Source organism: Cebus imitator, unplaced genomic scaffold, assembly GCF_001604975.1.
Source record: "Cebus imitator isolate Cc_AM_T3 unplaced genomic scaffold, Cebus_imitator-1.0 Scaffold115, whole genome shotgun sequence".
Lineage (NCBI taxonomy): Eukaryota > Metazoa > Chordata > Mammalia > Primates > Cebidae > Cebus > Cebus imitator.
Window position 1 is genome coordinate 4,406,524 of NW_016107430.1, and position 25,396 is coordinate 4,431,919.

The window sequence follows — 25,396 nt, forward strand, 5'->3', positions numbered from 1 at the left end:
CAGAATATTAGTCACTGATATGCATGATAAAACTTTTTAAAAAGCAAAATAATAATACAAGATTCAGACTGGTGGTTACTTTGGCTGGGAGGAATGAGATAGGGAGGAGAAAATAAGCAGATGTTACATAAGTTATTGTTTCTGTTTGAGTTCTCTGGTTGAACAGCAGGTATACGAGTATTCATGATATCAGCAAATAAAATAAGGTCATGAGTATAAACAATGATGATACTATGTTATACTAGAGATTGCAATTAATATATTTTTGTGCCCCTAAATTGTGGTATTTGGTGATATTTAAAAATATCAGCAATCACAATAAATGTAAATGGACTAAACCTCCTAGTTAACACAATAAATAATGAACCAGAACTAGCCATATGCTATTTACAGGAGACTGAACTAAAAATTTGGGACGTGAAAAGGTTGAAAGTAAAAGGAAAGAAAAAGATCTACCATGCAAGGGCTAATTAAAAGCGTAGTTACATTTATTACCAAGTAGACTTTAAAGCAAAAGGCATTAGGGATAAATATCTTCTGTGCTAATATTAAAGGAATAATTCACCAGAAAATAGCAAATCTAAGCTTGTATGCACCTAATAACAAAGTCTTAAAATACACAAAGCAAAAAGTATGAGAAGTAGAAAATGCACAATTATAGCGGGAAATTTTAACAGTTCTTTTTCATGTGCCTGACAACATACTTTTAAAAACAGCAAAATTTTCGAGAATATAGGACAAACTGGAAAATCTAGTCATACAGAAATTTTAATGTACTTCTATAAAAAGCAATAGGTCAAGCAGACAAAATATTCACAAGACTACAGGAAATCTAGATAATATAATTAATAAGTCTGATCTAATAGATCCATATAAAATGCTATACTTAAACATTAAGGCATATACATTCTTTTAAAAACTATATGAAATATTTACAAAAATTAACTGCACCAAAGCAAGTTTTAATAAATAAGAATCTGCTTCATATAGATCACCTTATTTGACCTTAATTCAGTTAAGTTAGACATAAATAACTAAAGAAAAACATCAAGTACCCCTCAAATACACCTGTATTAATTCACTGGTCAAAGAAGAAATCATATCTGAAATACGATTTTTTTTTTGTTTGAAACAGGATCTTGCTCTGTCACCTAGGCTGGAGTAGCGATGTGATCATGGCTCACTACAGTCTCAACTTCTCAGGCTCAAGTGATCCTCCCACCTCAGCTTCCTGAGTAGCTGGGCCTGTAGGCGCATGTTACCACACCTGGCTAGTTTCTAGAAAAGTTTTCTTTTGCAGGGAAAGGGCCTGACTATGTTGTCCAGGCTGGTCTCAAACTCCTGGGCTCAAGTGATCCTCCCGCCTTGGCCTCCCAAAGTGCTGGGATTATAGGCGTGAGCCATTGTGCCCAGCCTAAAATCTAAACCTTTTTTTTTTTTTTTTACCTCAGTGATAACAAAAAGTCTATATATCTTGTGAAATATAGCTTGAGTGGTACTTAAAGTGAAATCTATAATCTTAAATGTTAAAATCAGAAAACAGATGGCTAAAAATTAATTACCTAAGGCACCAATTAAAAAAAAAAAAAAGCAACAGATAAATCCAAAAAGAGCAGAAGCAGAAGGGAACACTATATGATATATATTAATATTACATTATGTATTATATTCTCATATATAATAGTATATAATATATTCTATTGTGCCATATATAAGAATATCATATATAATAATGTACAGTATAAGGACAAAAATTGCTAGAACAGAAAAAGAAACAAAACCGAAGTCTGGGTCTTTGAAAACACTAGCAGAAAGTAGAAAGAAAACACTAGCAAAAAAAAAAAAAATCTCTGGCACAACTGATCCAGATAAGAAAAGATACATATAAAATGATATTTGGAATGAAAAAATAAACATTATGGATAGATACAGCAGAGATAAAAATACATTAAGAGATAACTATGAACAGCATTTTGTCAACACATTTGAAAACCTAGATGGTATGGATAATTTCCTTGAAAAATATAGTGTATAAAAATAGATTCGAGAAGAAAACAGAAAACCTGAGGAGATCCATAAGCATTAAAAAAATGGAATCAGTAGTTAAAAATCAACCCACGAAATGTCTTTCCCAGGCCCAGACAATTTACCGGCAAGTTCTACCAAACATTCAAGGAACACACAATTCCAATCTTATACACACTGTTCCAGAAAATGAAAAAAGAAGGAAAATTTACCAGTTCATTTTATGAGATCAGTATAAGCAGACAAAGGCAATAGAAAAAGGGAAAACTGCCGCCAATTTGACTTATGAACAAAAACACAAAAAGGGTCCTAGAATGAAAATAATGTTGGCCATCATTCATTCATTCATTCATCCACCCACTCATTCATTCATTCAGTCATTATTGAGCATCAGCCATGGGCGAGCAGGCAGTGTGCTGGTACCTGTAGAGCAGAAAGGTCCAGGAGCTTATGGCTTAGAGGAGATGGGCAATAAAGCAAATGATCATACAGGGTAAGTACACAGAGTATGTTCTGGTAGGGTAACAGCATATCAAGGGGCATTCAACCCTGTCACAGAGGTCTGGGAAAGATTTCCAGGCACATAAGTGGAGTAAGGGTGCATGTGGGGAGACTTTTGTAGGCTGCTGTAGGGCCTCAGGTGGGAGATCTGGGATGCAGTAGCAAGAAAGACGGATTTGAGCTCGGGCTGCTTTTAGAGAGGCTAAGTGGAGATGTTGAATAGGAAATTGGCCAGAGCCTGGAACTCTTCAGAAAGGATGGGGCTGGAGATTTCAATTTGAGTGGCATCAACACGTGTTTAAACCCCTCCTGGAAGATTGAGTTTGAAGAAGGAATTGTTCAACATGGTCTTGGGCTGTCGAGACTTTAAGAGCGTTGAGGAGTGATACCGTGCTGCTTGAATTCACCTGATGCAGGGGCTACATTGAGTGAACTGGAGAAAAAAAATGCATAAAATAATAATGAGCTATTACAAATAATGTAATGCAAAAAGGCAGCAAGAAGGAATATTTTTTGGACAATAAAATTGTTCTGCATCTTGATTATGGTGGTGGTTACATGACTCTATGCATGTCAAAAACTCACAGAATTACAGTCCAAAAAGAGTAAATGTTACTGCATATAAATTAAATGAGTAAAAACAATGTAGTAATGGAGACTTACAATCTAGTTCTTTCTCAGCCACTGACTTTGTAACTGCAGCACTAGCCCCTCTTTAGATTTTAAATCAGTTAAGTGTCAGCCTGTGGAGGTCTATGCCAGAGAAGAAGGGCCCCCAACTCTTGCCTTTCGAGGGACAGAATGAACATGTAGGCAGCAGAGGCCAAATGGCACTGGACTGATGGCCAGAAGGTCGGGGTGGGGTGTAGCCTGGTGAGTTTGGTACCTGAGACCCTGATGTAAAATGAGGGGATTAGATTAAGAGAGGCCTTTCTACCTAGGATGACCTGTGGTTCTACCGTAAAAATTCCAAACACAATTAGCTCTGTTGTCTGCATTTTGTTGAGAATAATCACTCATAATAAACAATCATCAAAACAACTAACTATTCCACACTTGAGACCCCAGATGATTTGGGAAGGAGCTTGGAGTGACAGGAAATGTGAGGATTTGAAGTTTAAAGCCTTAGAGCACCTTCTCGATATGATTATATTGGGTAGTAATTGATGATAAACACGACTCAGGTTTACAGTGAAAAAGGAACTTTTACAACATTGGTTCACTTCAGCCTCTCTCGCCTTCACCCCATCAATCCTGTCAAGGAGGAATTACTGCAATTTAGGGAACAGGGAGATTGAGAGCCTGGTCACTAAAGTCTATGGCTGGTGTTCAGATTTTCCAAATATTCCATTTTTCCAAAACTCAGTGGATTTGGTTCAGTTTTGGTGTTGAGTGTATTCCTTTGTCTCCCAATCCTATGAAAATTAATGAAAAAGTGTTATTTGGGCATCAATTCATGCCTAACATTAATCTCAGTATCTGATGAACCACAACTGTATGTTACCCCTCATGCCATATTAACTAAGTTTATTGCAATAATTTAAAACAATACGGATAATTGTATCCATATTGTTTATAAATTGAAACCAGCCGGAATTTGGCCAGCCTGGAATCTTCTGGAGAAATGTGCGATGTCTTTGGAAAGCTACAGAAATCGTCTTTTTGGAGTTTTCAGTGCACAAAGGTATGAAACCAGCATTTATTAAGCACCTACTGTATGCCAGAGCCGTGCTGTACAATACGGCTGCTCCTAAGGTGGGAGTGATTGTGTAGCCTTCTGCCACCCCAGCTACCTCCGCAGTTCGTGAGGGGTCTTGGGCTATTTCAGTCTCATGCATTTTATTATCCTGGCATACAAAGGCTGGGTAATTCGAGAAATAAAAAATATAACGAACGGATTACACAGGGGCTTCCTGAAATAACCACCCATCCCAGCCATCCCAGAGACACTCCAAAAGTACTTCTCATTATATGCAAACATTTGCTTTGAACCTCAGTCATGTGACCTTGACCCCTATAACCTATCATATTATATTGTTACAACACTCTATGATTAGCGCGGAAACCCTTTCTTCGGCACTTTCTCGCCACTGGAATCGCGTCAGTTTCTCAAAGTTCCAAAATAACCTTTCCCGGGCACGGATTGGTACCTCTACTGGGGAAGGGCGGGGAGCCGCGCAAGACGTGCCGGTGTGGAGCGAGAGCCAGAGAGAACTTCCAGCGCAAAAGGAAAATAAAACTTGTGGCTGGTGTTTGTGCAGGAGGGTCTCCGCCATCCTGAAGTCCCTCGATCCTGGAGGGTCTCGGGGGCCGCCAGAGTAGCGCCGGGGTGTGGGTTTGCTCCCGACGTCCTTGACCTAAATTTCTGAGCGGCTGCTGGAAACAGGGCGCAGCGCAGGGCGGGCGGCTGGTGCCATCCCCGGATCTCGGCGGCAGGGGCCGGCAAACTTGAATAGAGAGGGCGAACTAGAGAGGGTGGGGGGGCGTCTTCACCCCGGTCCGGGTGAGGAGCCGCAGCAAGCTCCTCGCGCCTCCCCTCCCCCGATCCACCCGCCCCCCGCAGCCCATGTGATCCACGGAAGTCGGGGTGCGCTCCCCGTCGCCCCGCGCCCAGCCGGCCCGGAGGCGGGGTCCCCTCGGCCCGCGGGGTTCTCGCGCCACCCGTGTGGGTCCTGCCGCGGGGGGCCGAGTGTGCGCGCGCGGGCAGGCGGGGGCCGCACGGGGGTGCGTGACGTCACCGGCATTGGTTACACGACGTTCTAGAACTCCGCCCCACGTGCGCCGGGGAGGAGGGGGAGGAGGAGGAGGAGATGGGGGTGGGGAGGAGGAGGGGGAGAGGTGGGGATGGGCCGGGGGGGGCGGGGAGGGGGGGTGTGCGAGGCAGCGGGGCTGAGCTAAGCCGAGCCCACGTGTGACGGCTCTCGCCGCTGCCCCGGCTCCGCCGCTCGCAGAGAGATTCGGAGGAGCCCGGGCGGGGGGGAGGAGGAGGGGGAGGAGGGAGCGGAGATCTCGGGGCTCGGAGCCGGCCGCCGCTCCGCTCCGATCGCTGTGGGGCTCGGTTTTTTGGGGGTGGGGGGGCGGGGGGGCTCAGATATGGAGGCAAATGGGAGCCAAGGCACCTCGGGCAGCGCCAACGACTCCCAGCACGACCCCGGGTAAGTTTCCAGCCGCTGCCCACCGCTCCGCCTCGGGCTCGCTCTCCTTGCAGCGGCGGGGACGGCGGTGCGCGGAGCCGGGCATCTCCCGCGCCCCCCCGCCCCTCCCGCGCGCCCCCCCCGTGGAAGTTACACACCTTTGGATTGCATTTCGCCGTCACCTTCTCCCCCACCCCACCTCCCGGCTCTCGCTCGCTCGCTCCCCCCCGCTTTCCTTTTAGCTTTTGTAAGTTACACGTCAAAATGGCCGATCTGACATCGGTGCTCACTTCTGTTATGTTTTCTCCCTCTAGTAAAATGTTTATCGGTGGACTAAGCTGGCAGACCTCACCAGGTAAGGGAGGGAGGGGGGGACGTCTGGGTCCCCCCCTTCTTGGCTTCTTTATTGCTCTTTGTTATCCCGGTGTAGGAGCCCCCCCCCCGCCATTGGCTCCCACTTCTCCTGTGCAAGGTTATTTTTTTTAAATAGCAAATCCTTTCTGAGCCCTCTACGCGACCTCTGTTGCCGATTTCCCCCGTGTGTGCAAAAAATGAAAAAACAAAACAGAATAGCAACAGAAAACTACTTTTGGATTTTGTCCTTGATCAAAATTTGCATTGCTTTTTTTCCCACACCTTCTTCCCCCCCCACCATCTCTCTCTTTCTCTCTCTACAGATAGCCTTAGAGACTATTTTAGCAAATTTGGAGAAATTAGAGAATGTATGGTCATGAGAGATCCCACTACGAAACGCTCCAGGTAAACCATTGCCTTCTGGATTTTGTCTTTATTTTAGAACAAAGTTTAAGTTTTATTTTTGGAGGTGTCTTCGGAAGTAGTTAAGCGGATTAGAATGGGGCTCAGGCGCGTGGCTGATCTCGAACGGCGCTCTCTACCACCCCCACCGCCCCCCAATCACCCTAGAGGTTATTGTTAATTGGAGCTGAACTCTGGATACAGAGATACCCATCTCTCTGCTTTAAGTCATTTTCCCGTCGCTTCTTTTTCTCTGTTTAAAATGACATTCAGCTTCATTTACTTTTCACATAGTTTTTTTTTTTTTTTTGGTCTTAATGCATGTTTTCCCCACACTCCCAGCTCCCCAAACTCTTAAGTTCCCTCTTAGAAAGATGGTGGTGAATCTCTTCTAAGTGCCGGGCTTTCTTCGGAATACAACAAAGCGTTAGGAAAGGGAAGGGAAGGAGGAGAGGAAACTGAGGTGGCCAAAGAGTGGAGGCACCAGCATTTACCAAGTTACCTCCACCCGCCCTGCCCCCGTTCCACCTCCCCCATTAACCTGGATGCTTTTTCTTGCGAGGTGGAGGGCTGTAGGCAGGAGGCGAATTGGAGGGGGGAAGTGGGAGTGGGGGTGCGTGGGGGGCAACTTTTGGTCCTCATTCAGCCGTAGGTCTCACTCCTTGTTGCTTTCAATGGTGTCACATTTTCTTGTTTGTTTTTCTCCCTCTTTGTCTCCTTTCAGAGGCTTCGGTTTCGTCACGTTCGCAGACCCAGCAAGTGTAGATAAAGTATTAGGTCAGCCCCACCATGAGTTAGATTCCAAGACGGTAGGTTGCTTTTTGTTGTTGTTGTTCGCCCCTTTTCAGGAACGATCTGGGCATTGACAGCCCCATTTAAAGGGACAGCGCCTTCTTTTGCTTCTGTGCTAGAACTGGGTAGTTTTAAACTGAGCTAGTGAGTTGGCTCAAAAGTTTGCTGCTGTGGCTGGCCTTGGGGTTTTCTTTTTAGAGCCTGTCCCATTGCAGCTTCAGACGCTGCCAAGGTTAGGCTTGGGGAGGAGGGGGTTCGGCTCCGGGAGAGTCTGCCTTTCCGGCCTGGGGACGGTGCAGAGAAACTCCACCAGAGAGCAAATGCAACTTTTCTTTGTCAGCCAAGCCCAGCATGCGTTACCAACTGTGGCTGTGGGGATCGGTTTTGAGAAGGCACAGCCGCTTCGTGGCCGAGGGGGACAGCAGTAGGAAGGAGGGGAGAGGGCGCTAATTACAGGTCCAGGCAACAGGTTCCTCTTGGGGCACTTGGGATTTGGAATGTGGTTTGGGAAGGGAAGGGGCGCTGGCAGAGCTGAGCTGGGCATCCACTGGGGTGACTCCAGATGGCATGAAATCTAAAACTGATAAGGCCTGGGGGTTTCAAAATGATTTTTTTTTCTTCCTTTTCTTTCTCAGATCCTTTCATTTGAGTGTGGGTACCTTTGCACATAAGAAGTTTTAAAAATTGAGAGTAGAAGGGGGAAAACTTTCCAGGCAGAGGTCAGGAGGGGAAGGGAAGAGTGTCTGTATGTAACAATACATTTAATGGGAGGGAGAGTTTGCAGTGTTTTATTTAGCCCCTGTGTGGGCTTCCTGCCTCTCCTCCCTTCCCTGTATGTCTACCAGAGTTTCCCCATGGCTTTTATTAATATATATCTGCCCAAAGCAGAGGCCTTAAGATGACATTGGGCTGTAGTGCTGGGTTGCATGAACTTCACTCCTCTGTGTTGGGGTAGCAGGACAAGGCCAGAGATGGGGTTCTACCTCCATCCACCTCTTATGAACGGGAACAATCGTTACCTCTGGGTCTCAATTTCCTCTCCTGTAAAAGAAGTGGACCCAGGTGATTTTTCAAGTCCCTTTTGGCATTAACACTGAATAGAAGAGAGGGAAAGAAAAGAAAGAAACCTGGCAACCTTCGGTGCACTTGAATTGATTTTGCAAATTCACCCTCTTTCTCTGATCAAAGAGATCAGGTGTGCGTGCCTTCTCCCAAGAAAGAAACCCACCTACACTCTTAGTTGCTCTATTAATTGTACTGGACTTGTCATAGCTTGCATGCAGCCCAGGCTTTTTGTACTTTTAGGTAATTTAATTTCAGAAATTTGTAGGATGATAACGGATGTCTGAAGAGTTTTTCTCTCCTTGATTTCTTGGCTAGACATTTCAAAAAGCTAGTGAAATTAAAGAGGAAAATCTTTTCAAGGCAAATTTGGGAATTTATCATCCACCGCCTCTTGCTACCTGGGTGGGAGAAACAGTATTTGGTTTTCTGTGGTGGCTGGTGGGTCGTATTCCTCTGTATCGGGGGCAAAGCCTGCAGTTTCCCCCCTATTGTTTGTAGACGTGTTTTGGTCACTATTATTTAGTGTAACCTAGCTTTTGACTTTGTTTCAACGTTCAGTGCAGGAGGCAGAAGCGGTTGGTTTATTGACATGGAAACGAGGATCTTGTTTACTGTTACCTTAAAAGCTTTGTTTAGGTAACGGCCATTCACATCCAAAATAGTACCCTAGTCTTTTCCTAGAGGACTTGTAGATACAGTAAGTAGAGCTGTACCTAACTAACTAATGTTTTAATTTTTGGTAGTTTTCTTTTTTGTTTGTTTTTTAAAAAAATAGTTGCCAGGGATGTGCAAAAGGTTGGGATTTGCCATGCTTGACCCTTCTCTCCTTCAGCGTGCAAACTTTGCACACTGAGGACTCCGATCGTGATGCAATGCGCTGATACGGCCACACACCATCCAGGAGTTCTGAATTGGCTTTTTCACTTTGCGATTAAAAAAATTTTTTTTTTTTTTTAGTACTTCACTTCATTGCATCTTACTTCTTCCAGCTCCTGGCTCCTCCCTCGACATCCCCCACACCTGTTACCTCATAACAAGGTGATTTCTGATTGCAATCGTGTGCCGGTCAACTAAAAAAAAAATCCTCTGGGGAGTGTTTATGAAAAGACACCTCTGTCTTATGTTTGGTCAACAGAATGGAAAATCCACACCTGTTGTACTTCTCTCTTAGACAAGCGCTAGTCAGCGCTGGACACACCCGTAGATACAGTAATGTTAATCTTTACGAAAGGGTAGTTTTCTAGATCAGAGATTTTTGTCTACTTTAGTTTTCGAAAAGTAATCTCTCATTTCTCAGGTGATGGTTAAAGGTAGGAAACGCAATGCAGATTTCATGAGGGTCTTTAAGCCAGCGTAATAACTGCAGTAAATCCTCGTATGTCTTCCTGGCTGGGACCTTAGGTGATTTAAGTCAAGGAACAAATGAACTATCCTTGTTTCCCACCCCCACCCCCACCTCCATACTTTCCTCCAAGGCATTACTCTTTCTCTTTCCCTCTCTTAGGGCAGAAGTGAAAACAAAGCTCAGATTTACTTTTTAAAAGGAAAAAATTCTAATATGAAAGCCAAAGCCTAGAAATAAATAACTAGTAGCAACGTTTATACTACTCTCTGTGTTACATTTTTGCCCAAAGATTTGTGACATTTAGAAATGGAATGAAAACTGACAATGGGACTGTTTTCAAATTTCTTTTCTCTTCTTTTCATCTACGCAGTCACTTTTTTCCTCCCTCACATCAGCCTGTTAGATTCACATGCTTCTGGGAGAATTGCTCTGAGTGGTACATCTAGACCCTGATTGAGCATCAGGTGTTCTGCAAATGTCTGATTTGGACTGGAGGATGTTTTTCCATGCGGATTGAGGTTGGGGTAGGGGAATCCCCTACTTGTTGCACTAGATTCTGACTACTTCTTTTGTTCAGTTACTTTTTTTTTTTCTTTTGTGCCCTCCCCAAGTTGGGCTGTCTTTTCTAATTTGGGTTTAGATTGTGCATAGATTTTTACCCCATTTTAAAAATCCAAGTGGATTTAGCTTCATTTTCTTCACTTAAAAAAATTATTTTTTAATCTTTTGATGTGTGACTACAGAACAGATCTTTTTGATTAATCCTGGGTAAATTTACTTTTGCTAAAATGAATTAGTTAACTCAGGCAGAGCATTGTGTTAGTTGTCTATGGGGAGTTTTTGGATGTTGTTGATTTAAAAAATTGTTGGAATCTCCTTCTCCTCCTGTGTTGTTGAGTTATAATCAGGGAGAAGAAATACCATCCAATTACCTACTGCTAGAGAACAGTTAACATTTAATTTTCAGGTTATGATTTTTTCCCCAATGATAATGACGCTCCCATCTTTTCTTCCATCCACGCATAGCAAATTAGATGCAGATACCATTTAATATTCAGTGTCTGGAAGAAGAAGCCCTTGCTTAAATAAGAATACATGAGATCTGGTTTATTAAGAGCATCACACACTGAAATGCATGGTGGGTCATTTCAGAAAGACTGGCTATCTATGTTAGTTATAAGATGTATTGGAGGAAAGGTTGAAGTTGAGATTAAAGTTTAAGAAACTTTTGAGTTGCCTGAGAAGTTACTAAAAGCTGTATTATAAGCCTGAGAAATGAGTGATTAATAATTAGGTGATTAATCATATATTTTTTCCTTTTCTTAAAGTATTTTATTGATTCCTGCTTTTCTATTTTTTTCCCAGATTGACCCCAAAGTTGCATTTCCTCGTCGAGCGCAACCCAAGGTAAGTAGGAGAATCAACAGTAGGATTTTAGCACTCAGAGATGATTGCCAAGAATTTCAAGTTTCAAACAGCATTGGCAATGAACTGTTGAAGCCTGGTATTCACTGTTCCTTCGGGGTATCAGCAAATGATGGCAACAGGCCGGGCAAGTAGTCCTGTGAGATAACCATGCGTCTCTAAGTTAGCCATCCCAAGGTGGCTTCTGAACATCCCCCTGGGGGCAAGGACGAGTCTGATGCTTAGTGGGAGAACGTGGCTCCATCTACTGCAGTATTTTTGGCAAGTATTCTATTTATTTTTTGAGCCTTTGTCAAAATCATATCAGGAAAAGTCGAACTTTCTCTTGCGACTCTTTTGGAGGGTACTCTTTTGAGGCTTTACAACTTGACGTTTATGGAGAGGAGTGGAGTTTAAGTAAACAGCTGATCCTTTGTTGGAAAAAAACAACTTCTTAGGCTTGTAAAGCCTTAAGTCTGAGAGAGATAGCGGTGGATATCTTGGTTTCAGGTCGGTTGGATAGGTCAGGGCATACTTGAAACCCACGGTGCTTCTCATTTGTGCAAGCGCTGGTGCCTGGGTGGAGAAGTCGTGAAAGTGTTGTAACCTTGTAGGAGTGGTACTACAAGACTTGCTTAAAGAATCCAGATAGGGCTTCACTTTCTTAGAAGTGTGTAGTTAACATAGTTTTCACTGAGCTTGCCAGGTGTAGCTATGAGAACACAGCTGCATGAAGCAGGAAGGCTAAATTGGAAAGGCTTGTGGCTTACATGTTACATTGATACTTAGTTATACTTTTTTCTTCCCCATGTAGCACTGGAAGAAATGTTTCTATGTACATTCTGAATTTGTCATTCTTTTAGGGAAAGGGAATAAGTTGAAGCTTCTGATTCTAAGTCGTAAAGGGAAGGGGTTGTGGCTTTAGCAAACCAGTTTATTTATTTATTTATTTATTTTTTTTGAGACGGAGTTTCACTCATGTTACCCAGGTTGGAGTGCAATGGCATGATCTCGGCTCACCGCAACCTCCGCCTCCTGGGTTCAGGCAATTCTCCTGCCTCAGCCTCCCGAGTAGCTGGGATTACAGGCACGCGCCACCATGCCCAGCTAATTTTTTGTATTTTTAGTAGAGACGGGGTTTCACCATGTTGACCAGGATGGTCTCGATCTCTTGACCTCGTGATCCACCCGCCTCGGCCTCCCAAAGTGCTAAACCAGTTTATTTCTTTAAGCATAGTCTTCCAGAAGTGGAACCGTTTAACTGTGTAAAGGGAGGAATGGTTTTGTGCATTAACATAGAAAAGGTTGGTGATTGTGACGATACTTTGAGAATTTCAGGTCTGGAGCCTACCACTTGATTAATTGATTGCTTCTTTCCTTCTTTCTCTTCCTCCCTCCTTGTTCTCTTTCTTCTCCTTTTTTAAAAGAAGGAAACACAGCTTTTTAGGTAAATACTATGAAATATTTTCTTAAGCCTTTTTTTTTGTCCTCTAATGCTTACGCAAATCATAGGAATGAATGAGCTAAAGAGATTAGGTTATTTCTGTACTTAGCACAAACTTTGGAATTGTCGTTATTGTTTTAGTTACTTCCCAAACTGTCTGTGATCCTTCACATTTCAGAGGGCTTCCCAGAGTTAGCAGTACTTCCTGGGTTTGGAAGAACTGCTGTTTCTTCTATAAGTGTGAATCTTTCAATTTCCAGGTTAGTCATTTGATCACTCAGAGCTTGTATCAGATTACTCATGAGGGAAGCTGGAAAAATCCCTTACTTGGTAAAACTGTGGGTTTGACCTGTTTTCCTCTCCCCTTTGTGGTCCCCCTTCCTGAACTTTGTTTTTAAACGCAGAAAGCAGTATTTCACTTTAATATACTCTGCAGTGGTGCATTCAACTTGAAAAAGAGACAGAATAGTTTTCAAACTTGTCAAAGTGTGCATTCCTTTCCCAACCCCCAGCTCCACATCTGGAATGTCAGTAGGTGAATTAACATGAAACCAGTTAGGGGAGAGAACATCTTTCCATGAATTCCAGGGATTTAATAATAACACCTTACCGTGTATGACACACTTCACCTTACAGAGGGCTCTGCTATTCATGATCTTCATCTGAATTCTTCAACCTCCTGGGGCATTTGGCTGTTTCCCCTGACCTTCTCCCAGTCTCAGTGTGCCCATCTGTAAAACGGGAGTGATGACAATAGCTCTCTCAGAAGGTTTTTGTGAAGAGTAAAAGAACATGGTCCCCGGCAAAAGTTTTTGTCATTGCCATTATTTTTTATTGTCGGTTTCCTCATCATTGTTCTGGTGGTTGTTTGCAAGCGGGATAGCCTGGGTTCAGATGCTGATCGTGCCACTCCTTAGCTGTGTGAATTGGAACAGATCATTCAACTTCCTTGAACCTCAGCTTCATCATCTCATAGAGTTTTTCTGCAGATTAAATAAATAAAGGTAAAGGGACTGAAAAAAAAAAAAAAAAGACATGTTGTGTGGTAATGCTATAAGAAGCATTAACCTGCTATTTTATTTTTATCTTTTATTTTTTGAGATGGGAGCTCACTATATTGCCCAGACTGGTCTTGAACTCCTGGGCTCAAGCTATCCTCCCACGTCTGCCTCCCAAAGTGCTGGGATTATAGGCGTGTGCCTGGCCAACCTGCTACTTTGTACTGTCATTTTTATTAGGTCCTCACATCAATCCTGTGAGAGGTTGAGTAATAATAATGATATTAGTTGAATGCATATGCCATGCACTATTATAGGGGCTTTCTTAATCCATTTAATCCTCACACAGCCCTATGAGGAGACTGCTAGTATTAGCTCATTTTACAAATGAGGAAACTGAGACACAGATGGATGTCTAGGAGCCATACACAGGCAACCTGGCTGTAGAACTGGACCCTTCACCAATGTGCCATACTGTTGGGGTACCTCCAGGGATGGCCCCTCTGTTCTGCAACAGGACATGGGCTCAGAGAGGTCAGTGGGCTGTGCTGAGGGAACTGTAGCCAGAGGCCTAGGACTTTGAAGTTCCGCGTTCCTGGGCCTGGGTGATTTGCCTTGCCCCGTCATGTTATCCCAGCGTGTGACACTGTCTTATATCTTTCCATCCGACTCCTCAGGCCATCTTTACAGATGGTTCTGGAGTTGCTCAACCCCAGTGAGGCAACAAAGTAATTGCCAAGGTTGTATGGTGGTTGGGAATTGGGACTGGGTGGGGAGAAAGTGTCTTCCCTGTCTACGGTGATTTTCCAACGGAAGCCTGGCCACCAGGATTTCAGACCGGAGTTAGTGTTAGGGGCCAAAACCCGGCCGGCAGGGGCATAGAACTTTAAGTTGAGCGTGATTTATTTACTGTTTGTCTCCCTCCAATAAAACTTCTGCGTCTTTGTGTTCAGGTCACAGTGGCAGAGGGAACCCTGCCGCTCCTTGTGGGCAGGGCAAGGAGCTTGTAAATGATATGTCAGTGTGTGTTTCAGTTCAAATGCATTTCTCTGCTTTCTGGCTGTCCCTCCTTGCTAACGCTCGCCAGAGAAATATTCCGTGGAGGTGTTAAAACAAGACTAGTGGAAAGAAACTGTAACTTAAAACGAAAGAAAATCCATGGCAGTGAAGAACAGATTTCATATTAGTACTGTCATAATATTCTCTAATGTATCATATAAATAAAAATCTGTTTAGACCAGAATTTTAATGAGCCACCAAAGGAAGGTTTTGAATCCTGCAGTTTATTTATCCCACTTTGCCATGTAAATGTTCACATCTCAAGTGAAGTAGAGTGGGGCGACTCTTTGGAGACTAGAGGCCGTTAATTAGTGAAGTATATTTTGATCAGGGGAAGAAGATCACTGGTTCATTCTATATCCTCCTATTTCTCTGGATGATTATTTCATTTTGTAAAATATGTAAGAGCTCCCCTCCTTATCTTTTTTAAAATTAAAATGATCGTGCTCCTCTAAAAAGATGACTTAATTTGAAGCCTTTGGAGACACGAGGATGATGGGGATCCATCACTCCCTGTTCTTTCTTTGCTCCCATTGGACTGGAGCGTTGGCTGCCTGGAAGAGTTTTGCTTGAGCTCGTGGGTTCTTTTCTTGTGTGTCGAGGAAACAAGAGACTCCTTAACATCCTTCGGCAAGAGCGAGGTCTGGATCTACTCACCATCTGTCTTAATTATCCTGTATATAAGAAAACATTTCCACCTTTTCCGAATTGCCATTTTGTTCCTTAATGTTTAGAGGCCAGAACCTCATCTATTGATCCAGGGAGATCTCACTTCTTTAACCTGTTTCTAGTTGCCTTCAGTCACAGCGGGGTGGCCAAGGGTGAGTCGCTTAAGCCTCCCCAAGCCTCAGTTTCCTCCTCTGTAAAAGAGGGAGAATATAGTACTCACCACCTGGAGTTGTTTGGAGGATAAATGCAAAATTCTTCCCTGGGATCCTGGCATAAAATAGCACCCCACAAATGTCTGTTGATCTTATTATTACAGAATTATTATTATTATTATTATTTTTTTAAGATGGAGTCTCGCTCTGTTATGCAGGCTGGAGTGCAGTGGTGAGAACTTGGCTCACTGCAACCTCTGCCTCCCGGGTTCACGCAATTCTCCCGCCTCAGCCTCTCGAGTAGCTGGGATTACAGGCACCTGCCATCATGCCCAGCTAATTTTTGTATTTTTTGTAGAGACGGGGTTTCACCATGTTGGCCAGGCTAGTCTCAAACTCCTGACTTCAGGTGATCCGTTCACCTCGGCTTTCCAAAGTGCTGGGACTGCAGGCATGAGCCACTATGCCGGGGCATAGAGTTATTTTAATAGAATGAAGAAACGTACAATGGTGAAATGACTGAAGAAAAATCTTAATTGGAATGTAAGCTCTCTGAGGGCAGGGAACTATTGGTGGCTGGTGTTTAGTAACTAAATGAACGAACCAAATCCAGCCTGCCTTCTTCACTATGGAAGCGGCTGCTACCCAGTAAAGTTACGTTGGTTGCTTCAGGTTCACAGTTAGGTTGTAACAGGGCTGAGCTAGCAGCCAGGTTTTTCTGTTTCCATCATGTCCTCTGACATGGCTTCAGGGTCTTGGAAGATTTTCTGCTGATCATGCATCCAGATGGGTGCAGTGGCAGCCTGAGCATGTACATGCACACCTCGTGTTCTCGGGGAGTGGTTTCTTGGCAGCTTCTCAAGGGCAAAGGGTGAGTTTTCCGCATCTGGCCTTCCCTTGCTGCTGTGGGTCAGGTCATTCTAGCATCTTGCCATCTTGGATGATCTGCAGCTGTCATCTCAGCAGCCACCGTGAACCGGCCTGCCAGTGGGTTTTCTTGTTCCCAGTGAGGATGCAATGGTGTGTCTGCAGCCCTTTTCCATAACAGCGAGGACCTGGGAGGATTAGTGGCTTAGCTTCTCTCTTGTCGGTGAGCACTGCTCCTTCATGTGTTCCCAGTCAGTAGCAGGTGTCAGCTCAAGGAGGAGGGGCACCTTGTCCTACAAATGTCCTTTCCCTGGATTTGGCCGTTCCTCACATGCTTTCATTTCATTGTTAAGGTCAGTCTCCTAGGACGACGAAGCTCCTGTGTTCTGTGTCAGATGATTTTTGGCAGACAGGTGAGCCTCCTCTGCCACCCGGCAAGGGAGGAGAAGGCAGTCTCGGAGGAACCAGCTGACCATTTCGGGTGCCTCTTGGGGTGGTGTCCATTCTTCGTGTCCTATTTTGTATTTTTAAACCCGAACAATCTTCGGCCAAAAGCCCCAAGAACACACAGGGGAGATGTAGTTCGTCATCTCTCTCTTCCCGTTTGATCTAGTGTGTTCATTTAACAAGAGCTGGGTTAATCCTTGTTAATCACCAACTCTGTGTGTACACCCACTTTTGGAGGGATTCAGGAAGCCCTCAGTGCTCCTGATGCACACGGAACACAGTCTCAATGTCTTAGCTTGGTACTTAAGGTCCTTCAAAATCTGTACCCCAGGGTCTTTTCCACCTTATCTCTCAATTCTTCTAGTTTTTGCTGCCTTGAAACCGAACGCTCACCCTTCTCTGAGAAATCCGTCCTTTCGCAGATTTCCCTCTGCACTGCCCTTCCCTTCTTTGTACACAGCTGACCCCTCTTTGAAAGCAACTTCATCATCATCATGAAGCTGACCCTGCTTCTTTGTGGAAGCAGTAATACTTCTTTGGATTTCCACAGCACTTGCCTTTTCTTTGGATAAGCCTCTTCCAAAAATAAATTAGCAAAATCTTAAGGAGCACATACATCTGTTGTGTGTTGTGCTAGGCATTCACTCATTCATTTATTCACCAAACAAGCACCAAACGTATGCCAGATACTGTGCAAAGTTCTGGGGACAGTGTGGAGAATATGACAACGTGCCTGCCCTTACCAAACTTTTGCTCTAGTGGGGCAAATAGGCAGTGAGCAAACAGGTAAGTATATAACATGCTGTCAGGTGTGATCACCAAAGCCAGGGAAGAGCGATGGCAGGAGTGAGGTGGACCCTATCTTGTTGTACAGTCAGGTGTTGCTTTCAGCAGTTCAGTGATTATTTACCAACTTTCTGCTCAGTGCCCGGAACGGTGTCAGGCACTGTGTTCTGACTTTTATGATATTTAGGTTCATGCCTCATCTCTTCCATTGGACACAAGCATATTTTACTAATAACCCTCTCCACCCCCATCCTTAGCCCTTACTCCTGCACCTTTGTACATCATGGACTTCCATTTAAATAGAGGGAATGAAAAATGTCAGAGGAAACACAGTTCTTGTCTTTAAGGACATTAGCTTCAGATTAGGAGGAGGGGGCGCCCTGTGATACAGGAAAGGATAGGATAAGCACAGTGAAAAAGGTAGGAACAGCATTTTGAGGAAGGGCCATCTAAGCTTCTAGGAAGAGGTGGTCTTTTGCCCAGATCTTGAAGATCAGGTAGGAAGGAATTATGGCAGGAATGCAGTTCTTTCTTCCTGCTGGGAAACAGGAAAGGTCAGGGTGTGCAGGTGTTGCAAAGGGTGTGTGCTACAGAGTGGTCTGGCATGAGGCTTGCAAAGTAGCATGGGGCCAGGTTGCAGAAGGCCTTGAGAGCCAGGCAAAGCAAACTGATAGGTGCTGGGGAACCTCTTGTGTGTCTGTGCGGGTGTATGGGGAGGCTCTGTGGGATGCGCTGAGCTCGCTTGGACCTGTATAGAAGCTGGGGTCACTGATAGGACAGCGGCTGGTGCAGTTGCCTGGAGAACTTCCACCCTGAGCTTGTGGCTTAAGCTTAATTCAGACTGTGTTCTCTCTGGCCCGAGTCTCTCTTGCCATAGACGACTCTTCTTCAGGAGTGATGGTCTTGGCAGGTGCCACCTCTACTGCAGAGATGTGTGGCTGCTTACAAAGAGCTCTCTCATTCTCTTGTTTCTACCTTCTGTCTTCTCCTCTTCCTCCTTAACAAGAGACCATGATATAGACACAATTCCAAAGTCCTGTACTTGATCCTATTTAAGCTGTGATTGTGACCTCACCATGCGTAGACAGTAAGGTATCATTTCTTGATGTGGACATCACAGATTACTTGTGTAACGCCAGTGTGTGTGTTCTGTGGCTCAGAGCAGTCTGACCTTTGACTTCATGGGTGGTATCTGCCTGGGGTTGCCTTTGGCTGATTGGCTGCTTGGAGAAGAATACATTTTTTTTTGGATCACGATCTCTGCTTTCCGTGTGATGTGGAGTGAGCTGGTGTGGTCTTGGGGCAGAGCACTCTGAGATACGTTGTAGCAGCGGCCTCACTTGGTCGGTCCAGCTGGGACAGATGTCCCACTGCATATGGAGTAGAATAAGATATCCTCCCTTCTCCCTTTCTTTTGAAGATAGCACCAAACTTCTAACCATCTGGAATGTTAGCCTTAGGGTGGATGCCTGGCTGCTATCCTGCTTTATTTTAGCTGTGAGAGTTTGAATACTTAGAAAAGAAAAATCCTAATTCGGAATAATGACTGTTATTTCTTGTGAGTTTTTATGTTTCGGGCATAGTACTGAGACTACATACTTAATATCCTTTAATCCTTACAACAATCCTTTGAAATAGTTGGTGTCTCCTTTTGACAGGTGGGTAAACTGGGGCCTGAAACGGCAAACAGCTTTCCCAGGACCGTAGAACTTGTAAGGGTTAGGGTTGGCCTTTGGACCAAAGTCCCTGAATCCCCAGACTTTGTTCTCCCCTCTGCTAAGCCTTGCTGCATCCAATATGAGTGGGTAGAGTTTAGGTGGCCACTTAGCCTGATGGCTATGAAATGCTCAGGCTAAGGAATAGAGTTTGTGATAGTCTAGCTGGAAAGCTTCAGGTTAATTTTGATTACCTATTTTCTGAGAGCCTGTTTAGCATAGGTAAGTGCCACGTACCAGCTATAGCGTTTTAGGCAAGTCATTTAGTGGTTTTGCGCCTCCACTTTTATCTGTTAAATGGGATAGCAACAGTCCCTCCGTTGTAGAATTGCTAAGGGTCAGATGGACCAAGTTAATGCATATGAATGGCCTAGAGCGATAGCTGCACATTGTGGTACTGTATAAGCATTCCTCATCTGTAGCTGTCTCTAAAAGATGGCACAGCCCTCATCATCAGAGGACCTTCTAACCGAGCAGCTCATGCGTTGATTAGCACTGCTGCTCCTTTCTAGGGTGAGGGATAGAACAGCACATTGAGATTGGAAAATTCTGTGTCAGTGGCTTGGCCTGCTCGTGGGGTCCTGGCTCTCAAGGCGAGATAGCATGCAGCCTTTATCTTGGGAAGGCTTGATGGGCATTAGGAATTCATTTCCTTTTCCGTATCTGATGCCTGTGTTTTTGCTGCCTCTGAGAGTAACGTCCCCGGGAGCAGCTAGGGAACAGCCGAGACACTGCTGTGTGAGAGGTCTCGGCATGAGCTTTCTCTCTCCCAGTACTGGTCTTTATCTGCCTGGGGGTAGCTCTACCAATGACTGATCTGAAAGCATCACATTCATTTATTTGTCACTGGCTGTGACAGGCAAGTTAATGCTAATGGATTCTTTTTTTAGCCTGTTGTCTGGGATGAGTTTCTCTCAAACATCCTGAAATCTAAGGCATTAGGGGAATGTGTAACTTTTATGGCAGGGGAGGATTTATAAGATAAATAGGGTTTTGTGTGCAAGGACCTTAAATTTAGGTTAGGGGTATGGGCAGCCAGGGAGGGGGGATGTTGGGCAAGCACAAAGTCTTCTTTTTAAGAAATCCATTCAAGAGCTCTAAATTGCTGTTTCTGTTTCAATTACGTGACAATTTCAAGGGTTTAGAAAAATCTAATAAAATGGTCTTGATGATGCATTCTGGGGAGAGAGTGCTTTAGAAGATCTAGGAGAATAAATTCCTTGGGGGTCAAGAGATTCTCGTTTCTGCCACCTTGGGCCTTCTTTCGTCTGGGTTTTTACATTTTTATTGTTTTGAAGGGCAGAAAACGGTGTAGGAATGTATTCAGGGCTTCATCCATACCCTCCACCGAAATGAATTATTCTCTCTGGGCAATTGCAAAATAGACGGGCCACTGCAATCTTTTTTTTTTTTTTTTTTTAAGCTGACATATTGTAAACGACTTTCAGAGCATGATTTGTGTGTGTAGTGATGTTGAATAAAGCACCAAAGAAAAGAAACTGGAGGAGGGGAAAGAGTGAGGAGGGAGGCCCTATAAAAGTTTTTTCTTTTCTCCCATCAAAGCTTTTGATAATTTCCTAAAGCACAGAAGTTTACAATGGAAGCGGGCTTTTGGGATGCCTAGGGGAGCAGGGCGCAGAAAGACCTAGTGTAGCAAAATGTGATGCTGAGTGACATTAATGAGGTGACCGCTCTGGTGGGAGGGAGGCCAGGAACCAGCCAAGTAGCCGTTCCCATGACTTGCTCTCAGCTGAGTGTTTCCTTCTGCATGCTTGCGTGGGCGCCGGCGTGTGTTTGTGCATGCACAAGTTGTGTTTCCTAAGTCTTCAGATGGAATTTTTAACACCAACCCTGTTCGGTTCACTGTGGTGTTCGCCACCCTAGCATGGCTGCGTGTGCTGAGTTTTGTCCTTTATTCCCACCTGCTGAAAAGTAAAGTTTTCAACTTAGAGGCATTTCGTTTTTACTTTCTGGATACCTGCTGGAGCCTGGCTGGGCGGTATGTCAGGCCAGCCTCACAGAGCTGGGCACTGCTGGAACACCAAACCACGAGTATGAAAAGTCAATATTCTTATTTCTGAAATGAATTCCAGGGAGACGGGAAGAGAAAACCTGTGAGTGTACAGATCCTGCCCCTCCAAAGGCCCTCGATCGATGGCACTTCGTATTGGTGGCATAAATGAAACATTGCAACAACTGCTTCTTAAATATTTTAGTGTCTTGGAAAGTAATCCGTATTTCCATGTTGCTCTTGTGCAAGAATTTCCAGTTACTCAAGAAAAGCTGCAACGTTGCGGGCAGAAGAAGGTGAGAGACCTGGGTCTTGCCGATTTCCTGGCTAGGACCTTGAGGGGACCTGGCTCAGCTGCAAACTGGTTTCACCAAGGAAGCTAGTATTTTCATCCCATTTCTCACCCCCGTGCCATTAGAGTGACCATTCTAAACAGTACTGGGCAAGGGTTTTGAAAAACTGCTTGACATCTTAAGAAAAATAGCCAGATGGGGCCTGGGATACAGTGGAGTGTGTGGAAACAGTGTGTATATTTACTGATATGGTCTATTTTTTTTAATTCCTTTCAACTCAGCTCCCTCTGGGATATCTCTCAAATATGTCCTTTTTGTAGCTAGAGGCAAACAAACAAAAAATGTTTCAACTTTCAGATATACTACTTAATAAAAACTAGTGGATTCACCATCTCTCCTACCTGGGGAAAAAGGATCAAATTAGGATGCTTGCACCTAGGAAAAATTGGGTTGTGAGTCTCCACAAGATTGCTACGTGTATATGTTGCCTCTTCTGTTTTCCAAAGCAGATAATTGGTTTTAGTAAGAACTTCTGACTTGATTAGGGGGCCCTTAGGAAATTAAAGTGTGTTTGAATTTCACAAGTATAATTTTAATTATACAAATTTTGCATTTTTCACTAGGGAGCCAGGTTCAGAACTTGTTTTCCTGTACTAATAGGGGTAGTAAAGCTGATTATGGCAGAATGCCTTACTTAAATTGCTTTGAAAATAAAAATCCTTGGACTTGATCATTGTTTTTCCCTGCAGTACACGATGTTCAGGTTAACATCCATACACGTCCCATATTCTTGTTAAAAATGATTTTATTTTATTTTTTTACTGGATTCGTACAACTGCAGAACAGACTGACATTGTGGGGGTGTGGGTGGGTGGGACCTCATTATGAATTTTTCTGCTGCACTTGCTGAAAGAATGCAATTGAAGTTCTTTTGAGCACAAGTCCTGCCTGGGCAGCTTGTGTTTGGCAGGCCGTCACGTTAGCATGTTGTGATTGCCTTTACCGCCACGCCATCCTGTTTGCTCAAAGCCTGCACGTTCATGGCATTAGCCCTCCAAGCTGCCCCTCTGCAGCGTGACCCCAGTGGATTAGAGTAGAAGGTACCATGGAAACAGTCACCTGGGTCTTTCCCCAAGCCATAAAGAGATGGTGGAGTGAGAATGATCAGACCCCCCGGGTATCCCAAGAGAAGCACTGATTGTGTTAATGGGAAATGACTGTTTTTTTTCACGGCTACCCAGACAAAACTCCCAAGTGTCGGGGGAAGTGCTTTGAAATTATGAACTTTAGCCTCCTCAAACTTCTACCCCTGTGTGGGGCTCGAAAAAGCTTCCTAGAGACCTGCTCCTTGGGCCTTCTGGGTCTTGTCTCACATATTGACAGGAGAGATTCAATAGAAGAATTGGTTCACAATAGAGAAATCATAAAACCAGCTTGTGAATGACGTGATGTCATACAGGTGGGGGCCTGAGAATATGGGAAAACAAAGCTGCAGATACAGTCTGGATCCCACCCAGCCCCATCACCCTGCGTTTTACTCACTGACCGTCATTATTTTTATTACTTTCCCTCCAGGTGTTCTAGCTGAGGGTTTAAGAACATGGCCTCTGGAACCAGACTTTGAATCCTTGCTCTGCCACTGCAGCTGGGTGACCTTGAACAAGCTATCTAAATATTCTGTGCCTTGGTTTCGTCATCTGTACAGTGGAGATCGTGATGGTCTCACCTTCATGGGGTTGTCACAAGGATTATGGGAGTTCACATCTTAAAGTGCTTAGAACAGTGTCTGCAGCATAAGGAAGTGTATGGGTGTGTGAATTGCGGTGTGGTTAGAAAGGGTTGCGTCCTGTGGCAGGTAGGGGTAAATGCTCCCTGCCTGTCTTACGTGGTAGTTGGAGAACTGTAAGTACTGCTGTCTTCTGCCTCACATATTTTTCCTTAGGTCATGTTTGAGACATACAAAAGAAGACACACACGCGGTTGTGTGTATGCATATGAATATACGTGACTTGGGTAGAATTATGGTGTGATTCGGATTCAGACACACGTATGTGCTGTAACAAAGTGTATGGTTTGTTGGCAGCACAGGCTTTGGACTCAGAGGGACATAGTTTGAAACCTGACAACTACCACTAACTCTGTGACTTCAGGAAGGTGCCCCAGCCTTTCTGGGCTTCAATTCTGCACTTAAAAAAAGGAGGAATAATAGAATTGTGGGGGTTAAATGAGCCAGTATAAATAAGGCACCTGGCGTATGGTTGATACTGACCAAATGTGAATTCTTTTCTCTGTAACCTGCAAAAGAGAATTTTTAAAGCCATCTTGAACATGGGAAAGATACAAAGTGTTCTGTTCTTGCTGGTGATGAGAATAGCTGAAGTTAGTTGATAAGTCCTTAGAGGTCTGAGTAGAGAAAAAGCAGACCATGGAAGAGGGTGTTGTTATCCTTCATCTCCACGCCAAAGGGCTGTTTTAGCAAGCTTCGTTTCACAAAACCCACATTTTCAAGGGCAGGGAAATCATTTTAGTTAGTCAGGAACCTTAGATGGTGTCCCAGCCTTTGAAGATGCCTTTGTTCCTTTGACACTTGGTGGGAACTGGGAACACAGGGTTGGATGGTCCAAGAGGAGGGAGTAACTTCATAGACATGAAAGAGCCCCAGCTAGGAGGGAGTGAGGGAGAACCTTGGGATTGGGGGCAAGGGTTACTTTTTCATAGAACTTTTGCTTGGGCATACAGAATATTAGGTTTTGATCTACGAACCCATGAGCCCTGTCCTGTGAGTGGGAATAAGATTGGTAGAGCTCAGGAAATGAACACTATTCCCAGCCATTGGCCTGGGAGATGATGATGCTCAGACCTATCCTCAGGGCTAGGAAAGCCCCCAGACACCTTAGGGCATCCCTTGTGTGTGGGTCCCCTTCACTTTATATCCATTGGGTGGAATTTACCAGGTATTGCTAGGAACAAGGAACAAGATCATGATTATAAGTGGATCCTGGGCAGGGGATGTGGTGCATGTGAACATTAGTGTATAGAGGGTGGGAAGGGTAGAAGGGGTGGCTGGGAGGAGGGAAACAGCAGTAGATTACATTGACTAATTATAGGGAAAAAGCCATATTTGCTGCTCCATTAAGGGATCACTAGGCTATGAAGCAGTTTATTGTAATTAATGCAGAAACAGCAAATAAGTGTTGAGTTTGGAGTGGAGGGTCTCCAGGAGCCCCTCCCTCCTTCAGTTCTCTGGGCTCACTGTCCCCCTCCCCTCCCTCAAATTCATTATCCCCGGAGAGAAAGAGTCTTTGGGGACCATCTTTTTGGGAAGGGCTGCAAAGCACAGTCTTTGACCAGTTTTCTACTGGTTTATTTTCACAAAGACGGAAGATCTTTTACCTGATCTCCTTCAGAAGGTTCTGCAGGGGTTTTTACGTTTTCTAAGGCTGAAGGAGGAGGGACAAACCCATGTCATCATTGCTATTCTTGCCACAATCATTTTAATTTCAGCACATGAAAGTGGCAGGTTACACATCCAAGTCCATCGAGTTATGGGCCGTGCGGAGTTGTGATTGCTTTCCTTGATGATTTCTTGTTCAAATCAGCAGTGCTCTTAATTTTCCAGATGAAGTAAAAAGAAAATTGGAGATTCCCCTCCCGCCCGGTGTCTCTTCATCCAAGGTTTTCTGAGCATGACTCTGATTTGGAGGGTTAATATTAATTAGGAGCCAGTTTAGACCTCGGTTGCTTGATGAGGTAGCTTCAACTGTTGTCACGAATGTGGCTGGCTCCTTTTTGCATGTGTCTGCTTTTGGTGAAAGTTTCTGGGTTTAAAAGCCGAAAGAAGAAATATGCAGAGAAAGATAGAGGAGGGACCAATTACTAAAGAATTGCAAAGCATTCTCCTAGAACTTGAGGGAGGAATGAGACCAGGGGGCC

At 44.3% G+C, this 25,396-nt stretch overlaps 1 protein-coding gene and 2 long non-coding RNA genes across 13 annotated transcripts in view; 1 reads left to right on the forward strand and 2 right to left on the reverse strand.

Moving 5' to 3' along the window:
- LOC108311428 overlaps positions 1-7,150 on the reverse strand; it is a 51,566-nt gene extending 44,416 nt beyond the window's left edge. For all 3 annotated transcript variants that reach the window (XR_001828195.2, XR_001828198.2, XR_005201912.1), the window contains exon 1: positions 6,958-7,150. This is a non-coding gene — a long non-coding RNA (uncharacterized LOC108311428). The remainder of the gene's footprint in view (positions 1-6,957) is intronic.
- On the reverse strand, positions 3,658-5,232 carry LOC108311429. The gene is made up of 2 exons (XR_005201913.1): positions 4,677-5,232; positions 3,658-3,941 (listed from the first exon to the last, which is right to left on the reverse strand). It is a non-coding gene; the product is annotated as an uncharacterized LOC108311429 (long non-coding RNA).
- Positions 5,400-25,396, forward strand: part of MSI2 (musashi RNA binding protein 2) — a 433,947-nt gene continuing 413,950 nt past the window's right edge. For 6 of the 9 annotated variants that reach the window (XR_005201910.1, XR_005201911.1, XM_037742126.1 and 3 more), the window contains exons 1-5: positions 5,528-5,681; positions 5,975-6,015; positions 6,338-6,419; positions 7,141-7,225; positions 10,984-11,025. Coding sequence is in view for 7 of the 9 variants with exons in the window: in XM_037742126.1 (XP_037598054.1) it covers positions 5,620-5,681; positions 5,975-6,015; positions 6,338-6,419; positions 7,141-7,225; positions 10,984-11,025 (312 nt within the window). In the remaining 2 variants the exon portion in view is untranslated. Of the gene's footprint in view, positions 5,682-5,974; positions 6,016-6,337; positions 6,420-7,140; positions 7,226-10,983; positions 11,026-25,396 lie in introns of all 9 variants that reach the window. The other 3 variants (XM_017538839.2, XM_017538841.2, XM_017538835.2) reach the window with 2 other exon arrangements.